General features: G+C 42.4%; 1 protein-coding gene across 1 annotated transcript; it reads left to right on the top strand.

Annotated features, from left to right (window-relative positions):
* Nucleotides 1-7444: 7444 nt before the first annotated feature.
* On the top strand, nt 7445-8755 carry kcnj12a (potassium inwardly rectifying channel subfamily J member 12a; the record flags this gene model as incomplete). The annotated part of the gene is made up of 1 exon (XM_080021626.1): nt 7445-8755. One exon carries the CDS (start codon nt 7445-7447, stop codon nt 8753-8755), a length of 1311 nt encoding a protein of 436 aa, XP_079877752.1.
* Nucleotides 8756-13247: the final 4492 nt, after the last annotated feature.

Genomic DNA, 13247 nt, shown 5'->3' with positions numbered 1-13247 from the left:
TCCCGACACGGTGGCTTCTCTCCAGAGCCGCAGAGCTTCGCCTCCCCCTTCGTCCGTAGCCTTTCCGACGGCGCGGCAACCATGAAGCGCTGGCTTTGATAGGCCAGGTGCGTCGTGGACCCTGTGAGGGAAATGAACCCCTCATCACGTCGGGCTCGGTGGGGTAGGATTAGCATCTTCGAGTTAAATCCACGACCCTTTGAAGCGACCTGAAATGAAGTTCACAGCGTGTTGGTCGTTTGGACATGAAAACAATGTTTTAATCTCATGGTGCCATCACCGCACATAGAGGTGTTCCTTTTTAGGTTGATGCCAAATCTCCATTGCTGCCGGCGGTGCCAGTAATGGCAAAATTGAATTAATGGTTAGACACATACTATTGTGCTTTCTAGCAAGACATCATTATGGTGTATAGTTGGTGTTACTTGTGCAGATCTCCCATTTCACACTGCATTTGATTTGAGGCCGCTGCGTTCCACGTGCTGTCATGATTCATGCAGCAATTTACAACCACTATCTATTGTAGTTTCGTCATGTTAATTCATTTAAAGCCTCTAAAGCCTGAATTTTTTTTTTAATTAGCAAATGATTAAATGTTTTAGTCTAAGTACAGGTGCACCTCACTTAACGACCGAGTTCCGTTCCTACAACCAGGTTGTTGTGTGAATTAGTCGATAAGCGAGGACAGGTAAGGGGGCGTGGCCATTGTTAACGCTAGTGTAGTGAATACTGACAGACTGCGGGAACGAGAGACTAAGAACAGTGATGAGATGCATACACGTATATATACTGTATGCATATATATGTATATAGTGCATATAGTATATATAGTATATACAGTGTATAAAGTATATACAGTGTCTATAGTAAATATAATATATATAGTGTCGATAGCATATATAGGGTATATAGTGTTTATAGTGTATATGTGTATATAGTATATATAGTGTATATTGTGTATATAGTATATATGCTAAGTCCGAAAGGTTGTTAAACGGTCGTTAAGTGAGGAGGACCTGTAGTACATAGTGTATACTTCCATAAGCAGTGATTCTGCCGAGGTGTCCGTACAATGACAGTGATATCACAGCCCCCCCCCCCCTCCCCCAGTCAGCCTCATTCAGACAGACATGAAACTATTAACCCCTTAGTCATTTGAAGTCATCTTTAACATCTCTAAGTTGTCTAACTAACTAACTAACTAACTAACTAACTAACTAACTAACTAACTAACTAACTAACTAACTAACTAACTAACTAACTAGTTTATCAACTAACTAACTAACTAACTAACTAACTAACTAACTAACTAACTAACTAGCTAGCTAGCTAACTAACTAACTAACTAACTAACTAACTAACTAACTAACTAGCCAACTGGTTTATTAACCAACGAGCTAACTAACTAACTAACTAACTAACTAACTAACTAACTAACTAGTTTATCAACTAACTAACTAACTAACTAACTAACTAACTAACTAACTAACTAACTAACTAACTAACTAACTAACTAACTAACTAGCCAACTGGTTTATTAACCAACGAACTAACTAACTAACTAACTAACTAACTATCTAACTAACTAACCAACAAACTTACGAATGAACTAACAAACTAACAAACTAACAAACTAACGAACTAACAAACTAACAAACGAACAAACTAACAAACTAACTAACTAACGAACTAACAAGCTAACAAGCTAACTAAATAACTAGCTAATGAACTAACCAATTAACAAACTAACTAACTAACTAACTAACTAACTAACTAACTAACTTGCCAACTGGTTTATCAACCAACCAACGAACTAACTAACTAACTAACTAACTAACTAACTAACTAACTAACTAACTAACTAACTAATTTATCAACCAACTAACTAATAAACTAACTAAGGAAATAACTAACAAAATAACTAAGGAACTAACTAACAAACTAACAAACTAACAAACTAACTAAAAAACGAACAAACTAACAAACCAACAAACCAACAAACCAACAAACTAACAAACTTACAAACGAAATAACGAACTAACAAACTAACAAATTAACAAACGAACAAACTAACAAACAAACTAACGAACTAAATAACTAGCTAATGAACTAACCAACCAACCAACCAACCAACCAACTAACTAACTAACTAACTAACTAACTAACTAACTAACCAACTAACTAACTAACTAACTAACTAACTAACTAACTAACTAACTAACTAACTAACTAACTCACCAACCAGCCAACGAACCAACTAACTAACCCGCTTACCAATTGAAAACAGTTAAACAAACATAAGTAAACGTCATGTCCAGCATTAGGTCACGCCTTGTGACTCAATACAAAGCCCACGCGTGTCTTGTGTGATGTGCAGTTGTGTGGCATCGGTGATTTGACACAGCTACAGCTAATATGAGAGCATGACCGCTCCTTCAACGGTCAACGTGGCCCAAGCGACTCCGTCAACCCTGTGCCAAACTTTGCGACAATGTACTCTGCTAACAGAGGTGAATGTACAGACTGTGGCAAATAAATGATAATGAATTAAATTGGTGCATAATTACCCGGTCTCAAATTTTGCTGTGTTGGCCCGGGGACCGAATTCTCCGTTTGCAGATGACTGATGCCACGTCTGCAAAAAGCGAACTGCAGCAGCAGGAGAATATTTGGTAGAGGTATACATCAAAATGATACTGGACATGCTGTAGCTCATTTGGGAACAATGGATGCTTTCGCACAATGGATATTTTGTGCTTTCTAACTTGCTAACCAGAAAAACAGATTACCTAAGATGGGGAGGGGGGAGCCAGAGTATGCAGAGACAGACTTATTACATCTCGAAATACGGTTCATTTGAGCTCATTTCATTCTATGTAGTATCTTTCTACTCACTGTACAGGGTAAATGAGAGACGCTGAGTGGAATCTTCCATTAAAAAGTACTTCATAGTGTACCTTCGCAGTGACCGCTTCCCTGGGCCGGCCACTATTATCTAATCACTCTTAGCTCACAGACAGGCATTATAAATGTTGGTTTAACTGGACGACGAGTCCCACATGATATATGGAGACTGTTTACCGGGGAAGGCTGTGGAGCTCATCTGTACGGCACTGAGGAATAGATAGAACAAGAAGCATATCACGGAAAAGGCTCCGAATGAGCAATGAGCGAAACGATTTCCCTCTGTTTGATTATACGTCGAATGAGGTCGGGACATAACCCAAAAACACCTGGCGGTGATCTTGTGAGAGGGCCCTTAAAAGCTGGGGGCTTGACAACAAATAATAAATTACCTAATTGAAATGAGTGAAGATCAGAGGACCTAATTAGATATCAGCATAATTACACCATCAACACAGAGTCTTCCATTTTGTCCACTTGTGATGTTAGGGATTTAGGATTTTTCGGCTTTATTCTACCTTCAAGTGCATATCTCATGCTGTAAGAGCATTGCCTGAATATAAATACACCGCTGTGGACACATCAATCGATCAAAGGCGCCTTTGACAGATACATTCCATCCGTCAGTATTTTCCCGAGTCAGATACCTTGCTCATCTCCAAAGGGTCAAGGTTAGGGTCTCCGTGTCTGACCTGAGTCTAGAAGCGACGACGAAAGAGCGCATGAGGATGTGAGGCGATTGAGACTGAGACGGGGGACTGGACACCGGGGAATCGGGAGTGCGGCGGATTGTCAAATCTCCAGGGTCGGAATCGGGCAGACGGCGACAACAGGGAGGCAGTCAGGCGATAAAGGCGATCTGGAGTGAGAGGCGGGGCCTCAGACCAGAAGAGGACACCAACCCGTCGGGGTACACACAGGTTCACACGGTGCAACATTGAATTACTGGTATAAGTGAGCGAAATTGGCGTATTACAAGATAAATTTCCCCGGTAAAGAGTCATAGAGACATGTAATAGAGGACGTGTCACGGGGGAAAACCATCTGCATACAGATCCAGCCTGTCTGGGACACTGTGGACAGGCAACACAATAAATCTCAACGCATTCTCCCGCTGTGATTAATAACGGCGCAAATTGTACAGAATGGGGTCAAATAAATAGAGCTTGAAATAGTGATGGAAAAGGCAAATTTTTTAGGCCAAACAACGAGTCTCGCTCTCTCGCTCTCTCTCGCTCTCTCTCTCTCACGGCGTGGTATGCGGCATCTGGGACCCGGCGGCGTGCATGTAGGTCCCGCGGGGGGTGATTAAACATACACAGATAGGACACGCGAGTGCCAGAAAGTGTAGTGCTGACACAACAATTGCAAACCTGAGCTGCGAGGTCAGGCGTGACAGATCTCCCGCTTTTAAGACCTATATGCCATCGGTGGGATTCGGCAGCAACTGAACAGTCAGTTCTTGAAGTTGATGTGTTGGAAGCAGGAAAAATGGGCAAGCGTAAGGATCTGAGTGACTTTGACAAGGGCCAAATTGTGATGGCTAGACGACTCGGCCAGAGCATCTCCAAAACGGCAGGTCTTGTGGGGTGTGCCCGGTATGCAGTGGTTAGTACCTCCCAAAAGTGGTCCAAGGAAGGACAACCGGTGAACCGGCAACAGGGTCATCGGCGCCCATGGGCTCGTTGATGCGCGTGGGGAGCGAATTCTAGCCCGTCTGGTTCGATCCCACAGAAGAGCTACTGTAGCACAAACTGCCGAAAAAAGTTAATGCTGCTATGATAGAAAGGTGTCAGAACACAAAGTGCATCACAGCTTGCTGCGTATGAGGATGGGTAGTCGCAGACCGATCAGTGCCCATACTGACCCCTGTCCACCTCCAAAAGCGCCTACAATGGACGCGTGAGTGTCAGAACCGGACCATGGGGCAATGGAAGAAGGTGGCCTGGTCTGATGAATCACGTTTTCTTCTACATCATGTGGATGGTCGGGGTTAGGGTCCAATCCAATGGAGCATTTGTGGGATGTGCTGGAACAACAAGCCTGATCCATGGGGGCCCCACCTCACAACCTACAGGACTTAAAGGATCTGCCGCTAACATCTTGGTGCCAGATACCACAGGACACCTTCAGAGGTCTTGTGGAGTCCATGCCTCGACGGGTCAGAGCTGTTTTGGCAGCACAAGGGGGACCTACACACACATATTAGTGGTTATTAGTGATGGTTTTAATGTTGTAGCTGATCGGTGTATGTGGCGATGTCACTTGTCATTTGTGGGCCGGGTAAATGTGATTAACGAAATGTAATTCCTTAGACGATACCCAGGCGCGAGTTAAATAAGTGAATGATCAGATGATCAGAATTTCTTGGAAATGAGAAACAGCTGTCGCGCGAATGAGCAGCGGTCGTGTCGCCGCTGCCGCCCTGCGTTTATAATTTGAGGGGTGAAAGCGAGGGAGACGTCATGTCATGTAAGTGGCTCTGCGAAGCCAGGCCCTCCTCCTTCAGTCACACAGTAGAAGTCAATTGAGGCGAGGGCCCTCCATATGAGGGCCGATTGGAGGCAGCGTTTTCAGTTTTGCTGATCAAGGAGCAAGGGGCAGATGTAAAGCTTTGAAAACAATTTCAATGATAAAATAGGTAGTACTGGATCCAGTCATATGACACATCATTTTGTGATATGGGCGGAAAGGTTGGTATAGGAGGTCAACATACTGTACATAACAATAACAGAACTTTACTGTTATTGTTATTATAATGAGATTAATCATGATTAATGCTGAAATGGATCATCAAAGAAAATAAACTGAGCAAGAGCAGAGCTTAATAAATACTGGGATCAAGTTGGAAAACTGATTTCAATGCAAAATCAATACTGTTTGGAAGAAAACAATTAGAACATTTATGTTAAAGAAACATTTGCAATTTATCTTTTAGTGTTGGAACAACATTGACAGAACCTGTATTTCGTTGTTATATTGATGATGCGTATCACAACCTCTTATAATCTGGTGTTGCACATCATAATATCATATAATAAAACACCTTTTCAATTCCCGGATTACAATCAACATTTTTACTCAACTTCACTTGTGCAAATTAAATTGATCTCACAGTTAATATACAAACAATCGGTTTAATTGCCATATACATCAATGTGTCATCAGCATAACAATGGAAGATAATATGTTTGTGACTAAACAGGAGCATAAACCTGAGCTCCAAGAACCAAGAAGGCCAAGAACTGGTGTAACCCTTCAGTTGATGGAGGAAATGTACGAGCAGTATAAACCTTTGTAGAGCTTATGCAATAGTGAAAATATAATATCAGTTTAAAGTGTTCCGAGTCATGACCTTCAAAGATCTTTTTCGATTTTTAAATATGGATAGATTTCATAACAAAAACTTATTTCCAGTAAAAGCGTTGAAAAAAACATGCACGCTGTGCACATGCACATGCATGTGCTTAAATCCTTAAAAAGCTTAAAAGGCTTAAAGTAGCTCCCTTCAGACAAAGGATTTCATAGTAATTTGAGGCTAAATGTATGTATTGTATGTATGTATGTATGTATGTCATGTGTTGTACAATAACAATGAAAATATGCATATTACAGTTTAGCTGCTTGGATTTAAGGGTCAAGGGTTATGGTTTTCGGGATGGGTGTGAAACTGTGTCCCAATGTCCTTTTAGTATTTCGTAGGGACGACATCAAGAGGGCTGGAAGTAGATCTCACAGGAAGCTGAGTTGTTCCCAAAAAACAAGTGACAAAAGGCAGTCCAGGCAGTCAGGAAATTGCAGAGACTTTCACACCTACAATACGAAGAAAAAATTGCATGGCTGGTGGGTGGACTGATAACAGAATTGTTGGGTAACAGGACCTTGGGATTCTGCCTGTTCATAGACATGAAGCGAGACAAATAAGCAGCTCTTGTACAATAGTTTAGTCTGATTTTTCCAGATGGATTTCTCTTGTATTTGACGTTAATCCATTGTTTAATCTATTACACTCCCACTTAATAGCTTGAGGGTTTTCATTGATCCGTAAAAGGTTTAGTATTTGAGCATCAAAGCTTAGTGAAGCAACTGAATCAATCGTAGGTCAGTAGTTTGGCATCAGCTATTTTAAGGGGGAAAGGGCTCGTCTGCATCGTGATAAGAGGATTCAGAGGGATAAGCAACAGGATATGTGATGTTTGATACTTGAATACAGTATTCACAATCGTTTGGCAGACATTAGCACAATGGAACGGATGTGTATGTGTGCGTTATGTACCATGTTTTGTGTTCTGTGTCTGTTTGACATTGGATACTCGGGTATAGGGTGATATGGGCATGCTGTCACTTACTGCTCTCGTTTTTCCACAGGTACAGGTTGGACTTGAAGCACGGCGCTGCCACTCAGCTTCCCAGCTGCGATGGACTGAAATGCGGCAAAAGTCAGATATCCACACTGTGAGGGGCCTCTGATCGCACACGGGGACTCCTGGACCTTTCCTCCGGCTGCTTCAACCCTTCAGCCAGAGGCCCCACTGGGAGCATGAGCGTAGGGAGGCTCAATCGCTACAGCATTGTGTCATCCGAGGAGGAGGGCCTCCGCCTCAACACCATGCACGGCATGAATGGCTTTGGCAATGGCAAGATCCACACACGCCGCAAGTGTCGCAACCGCTTCGTCAAGAAGAACGGCCAGTGCAATGTGCAGTTCGCCAACATGGACGACAAATCCCAGCGTTATATGGCGGACATCTTCACCACGTGCGTCGATATCCGCTGGCGATGGATGCTGGTGGTTTTCACCCTCGTGTTTGTCGTTTCCTGGCTGGCCTTTGGATTGGCCTTCTGGGTCATCGCCTTGCTGCACGGAGACCTGGACAACCCAGCCGGGGATGACAACTTCACTCCGTGCGTCCTACAGGTGAACGGCTTTGTGGCCGCCTTTCTGTTCTCCATTGAAACGCAGTCTACCATCGGCTATGGATACCGCTGTGTGACCGAAGAGTGCCCTGTGGCCGTCTTCATGGTTGTCTTCCAGTCCATAGTGGGCTGCATCATTGACTGCTTCATGATTGGCGCGATCATGGCCAAGATGGCAAGGCCGAAGAAGCGCGCACAGACACTGCTTTTCAGCCACAACGCGGTCATCGCCATGCGGGATGGGAAGCTGTCTCTCATGTGGAGGGTGGGAAACCTGCGCAAAAGCCACATTGTAGAGGCCCACGTGAGGGCACAGCTCATCAAGCCCCGTATCACAGATGAGGGCGAGTACATTCCTCTGGATCAGATAGACATCAACGTGGGTTTTGACAAAGGCCTGGATAGAATTTTCCTGGTTTCGCCCATCACGATTCTCCACGAGATCGATGAGGAGAGCCCACTTTTCGGGATTGGCAAACAGGACTTGGAGACGGCAGACTTTGAGATCGTGGTTATCCTGGAGGGGATGGTCGAGGCCACCGCCATGACCACACAGGCTCGCAGCTCCTACTTGGCATCCGAGGTCCTTTGGGGACACCGGTTTGAGCCGGTCTTGTTTGAGGAGAAGAACTTGTACAAGGTGGATTACTCTCACTTTCACAAAACCTACGAGGTACCGTCCACCCCCCGCTGTAGTGCCAAGGACATGGTGGAGAACAAGTTTCTGGTTCCCAGCTCTAACTCCTTCTGCTATGAAAATGAGCTGGCCTTCCTCAGCCGGGACGAGGAGGAGGAGGAGGAGGAGGTTGTAGGTGGAGGAGGCAGAATGCTGGCAAACCTCAGTCCCGATCGGAACAGTCGTCATGAGTTTGAGCGGCTACAGGCGACCAGGGGACTGGATCAACGGTCATACCGCAGAGAATCAGAAATATGACCCTTGTCCTTTGACCTTCGGTCAACGTTTTGATAACTTTCTCTCGTAAAGGGAAAACGCAGAACAATGCAAAAGTGCCATAGGAAAAAGCTGACAACTGTGATGAATTGGAAGAGAAACAGTGCTACAGTGAAAGGGAAGAGGGACCTAGCGGGAATGAATGGGGAGAAAGACAAGAGTACACAGCTCAGAAAACTGTGGTAAAGAATGTCAACAATCAAGGAAAAGGCTAAAGAAAGACCTTATTCCTTCACGGAAACTTGAATCTTTTTTTTCATATGGTCATTTTGAGTTCAGAGTGTACAATCATAGTGTATCAAAAAGGCTGGTAGGAAAACGTATTATAAATTCTTAGTTGTAAATACATCACTTAGGTAAGTTAAGTTTTGTGTGGATTATCTTTTTTCTTTTTCTTTTCTTTTTTCCTTTTTCCAAAAACAAAAAACATCTTTAAAAAATAAATAAATAAATAAATAAAGATTCTTTGCAATTTCACCATGCCCTTGCGCACAAATGATAGTGTTACAGAAACAAGGTGTCCCTAAAGCTTCTCTCACGTTGCTGGAAACTGCTGGAGCTGGGTTCAATGACACATTGAAAATTCGTGCACCGCAGCAGTCGAATGCAACGAGCCATGCCAAAACATCTGACCGTGAGCCCCTCAGAGCAACATCAATTGACGCCTTTTTTTCCCTCCATGCCAGTGTCATCCCAAAACATATCATTACCATAAGAGGAGTATAGGTACATGGTGAAATCAAAAGTGCATTTATAAATCTCTGAAATGCTTTTTCTTTTTCTTAAAATATATTTTTTTAAATACCTCCCATCTACACGTAAATATACTTCCGAACAAAATTCTGACGCTTTACGCGCTTTTCTATTTTTTGTATCATTAAAAAAAAACACATTAGCCTCATAGCCTCAGAAAATCACATTCTAAATGTAATTGTATCTCTTCAAAGATCTACACGAGAATAACAGAGCTTCTGATAAGTGGTGTTAATCAATACATCGATTTCAGCTACGCACCACCCCTGAAATGTACACCTTAACTGAGATCAGTCCTGAGATTGCCCAAAATGTCTCAAGGAGAGAAAATTGACAAAGAGTTGTCTTGGAAATCTTTGGGAGCTTGGAAGCAAATCCTCCAGTAATAACTCCAGATTGGCATAAATACATGGGCATCATTTCACTACAATTGTACAATTGTTTTTGTTTTGTTTTGTGTAGGGTTTTTTCTTTGTCATTGTTCTCTGAAAACAAATCTATGCATAATGTTGACAATATCAGGGGACAGACATTCTGGGCTCTTGTTACGTTATACTGAGGAAAACGGGGTTGGAACAACCGGACGTGAAAATGATGCCGAAAATCCTACCAGAGAGAAGTTATTATATTTATTAGCAAAATTTGATAGGAAAAAAATTACTAATAAATACTCGTGATTTGAGTTTATTTAAATACCTGAATAAAAAAAATATTCTATTCTATTCTATTCTTTTAGTAACATATTTCTTTAGCCTAGGAGTAGTCTATGTTCAGGCTAATTTTGGGGCGGAATGCGAGGATGTCTAGTAATGGCCCTCTGAAATGTGGCTAAAACAAATTCTTAATGAACAAGTGCCATAGGGGAAACCATGTCTCGAACACCGATTGATATTTTTTTAATGGCAAAGGGACGTTTCCTTGCCTAAAATTAGGACATCGCCATGGCTGCTCCTATGTCATCATTCATTTTGCATGACAGCTGATCATGACATAATCAAATACCAGTTTAACCAGTGTGTGACTCCGTGTATGATCCTGGTAAATATACAGCATATGTAATGGATTTAAGGAAGCGGAATGAATATGTGATTGAGAATGGCCACAACGCAACGGCAGAATATGCATGAGCGAATCATCCAAGACAATATCAAAACAATCAGCTGCCTCCTTTCTTACGTCCCTTATTGTCCTCTTGCAATTGCAAAGCCCACATAGAGTAAAGAAATGTAGCAAATAAAGTTGCAATCCACAGCCTCCCAAAAGCAATATGCTTAAAAGCCAGATCCAGGTCAAGACTAAAGCAATAATCCCTGAAATCACCTTTTCTTTTATTACACATATCTACAGTACATTAAGCATAAACAACGAGGTGGAAGTTTGGCTTTGTCAGTTAACCGTATCTGATGATATTTGCACGTGTGGAAAATCCGGCTTCAGAAAGTAAAACTGCACTTCGGGATTTCGAAATTTTCAAACTGTGGATCTCCTCCCGAGCACCACCCCAGATGTTCCGGCTAATGAGTGGAATCTGCCGTGATTTTCACTTTCTGAACCGGGAATGTTCCCCCTCCCAATAATAATAATGAAAATAAAAAGGTTTCGAGCATACTTCGATGTACGAATGACCGTGTTTTGAGAACTCTTTCCGATTTTGATTACCTTTCAAAAATTTGTTTCAGGGGGAAAATCCCAGACAGAAAAGAAGTAAATGCCAAATTAGAGAGGTTATTTTGTGTAAGTAATAAGATGACTATGATACACACCAGGCTTATTTTCTTTTAGTCTTTGGCATGATTAGTAGCATTTTAGTATTCATCCCTTATTCAAAACGCCCGACTGAGTTATTTATTTTGGACACAATGCGTCTATTGGGTTAAAATATATACAAAACCTGTCTCTTACCTTATTGAATGTGTGTTTATCATCACCCACCAACATTTTTTGTTGAGTATCTCCCCTTGGCGCGTGACAAAGTCCGCACGTCTCTGACATAGAACACGTGTCCAAGGCAAGAAGGGTCATTCAGCTGGCTACAATGACTTCCACCTCCTCCTATTTTAAACTTGATTCCCAGGGTAATGACGGGTTGCTTTTTCTTTTATAGAAACTTGCAGCGTCGCAGTAAAAAATGAACGAAGCCTTCTTGCCCCTTACCTCAGTTTAGAACGCTCACTGCCTTCTGGGAAGGCCGCGCTGTCCCGACGTGTGACTTCTGTATCCGTTCTGAAGAACAAACCTCTGGTTTTTAAGAGATGGCTGGACGTCGTCGGCTTCTATGCTACATCCAAGAAAAGCTTTGTTCCAATGTTCCTACTTGCTTGTGTCTCCACGGCGGTTTCAGTTTGAATGTCATCCTTCCGACCCCCCTGGAGCTGAAATAAGGGACAGCCCAGCCTGGCAAACCCATCACATTTATTTTTATACAAAGTTAACTTCAGTGCTTCTGTATTTGCATTACATTAGACATGGCTATTAATATTTATCCTTTTTATATCAGAACAATCCATTCAGAACAAGGTCATAAATGAGAGACCAAAAATGGGATTCCTGTCGTGGGTCTCATTGATTGGATCTCCGTCGTTTGAGTTCAGCACAGGAGCTAGTGATTAATTGAGTATTTCTCTTAAAGGGACGACTGGAAAAACCTTTGACCTCTGTAGAAGTCTTCCTACCGCCCGGCTCAAGTGTCTGCCGGGTTTTTTATTTAAATGAGTAATGCAAGGTAATTTAAATTATTGAATCATTAAAAACCTGATTTTAAATTAAAAATGTTTGTTTTTTGATTTTTGTCACCGTTGTCATGGTTATGAAGGTAAAAAAATGGAAATAATGACATTATTTGGGCCAGGTCTGAAGCCAATGTTTGCCAACCTTTTTTCTGCCACAATTCTTTTTACAATGAAATAATCCCACGGCACACCACTATCCTGTTAACCACTAAAACGTCAGAAACATGTATCTCAAACTGTGCTTATTATTATCATCGCCGACTAATAGATAATGATGCACGACTCGTGAACGATTTGTCTGTAGCGAACAAATCTTCTAAATGACTAGCGAGTCTGGAGTCACTCCGGCTGTGGCGGCTGTGATTTACACTCACAACTCAGAACAAAACAGACTCTTCTGACACTTGTTCGTCATTCACAGTAAAATGTAAATGATGTGAAAAATGTGAAATAAAATCCGATGGCTGTTTTTGACTCGTCAAGAACCGAATCTCAAATAGGAGTCGAAACTTTCATCACTCAATATAGTCATCGCTTTCAGAGTGAAACTTGTTCAGATGAACACAGAGCTGCTAAGCTCTGGCTGGAATTGATGAGTTTGATGAATTTTTACAGCCGTGCAATTTTGATCTTGCAACATAAAATCTAATTTCTAGTGGAATTTGAAAAATGTTCACAGCACAGAGGTTGAAAGACACTGGCCTAGGCCAATCAATGGATGAGGAGGCTGTTAAGTAAGTACATCACCATAAGGAGGGCACTGAGATGAGAGATCAAGACGTGTGACTCCACAGTCACATTATTCCCCAGACTGGGGCCAATTATTCAAGAAGGCTCATCAATTAATCACTGTGACATACAAACAATGGGCAAAGCCGGGGGGGCTTTTGGCCCCGGAGAGCCGATCCGGGAGGTGGTGGGGGGTCGCATGCGACAGCGGAACCTGTCAGATCAATGGGGGACCAAGTCCAAAGAGAGAATATCATCACCGT

This window comes from Zeus faber (assembly GCF_960531495.2).
Source record: "Zeus faber genome assembly, chromosome: 20".
Classification (NCBI taxonomy): Eukaryota; Metazoa; Chordata; class Actinopteri; order Zeiformes; family Zeidae; genus Zeus; species Zeus faber.
Note: the sequence above shows the minus strand (reverse complement) of the source record. Positions and strands in the feature narration are given on the sequence as shown.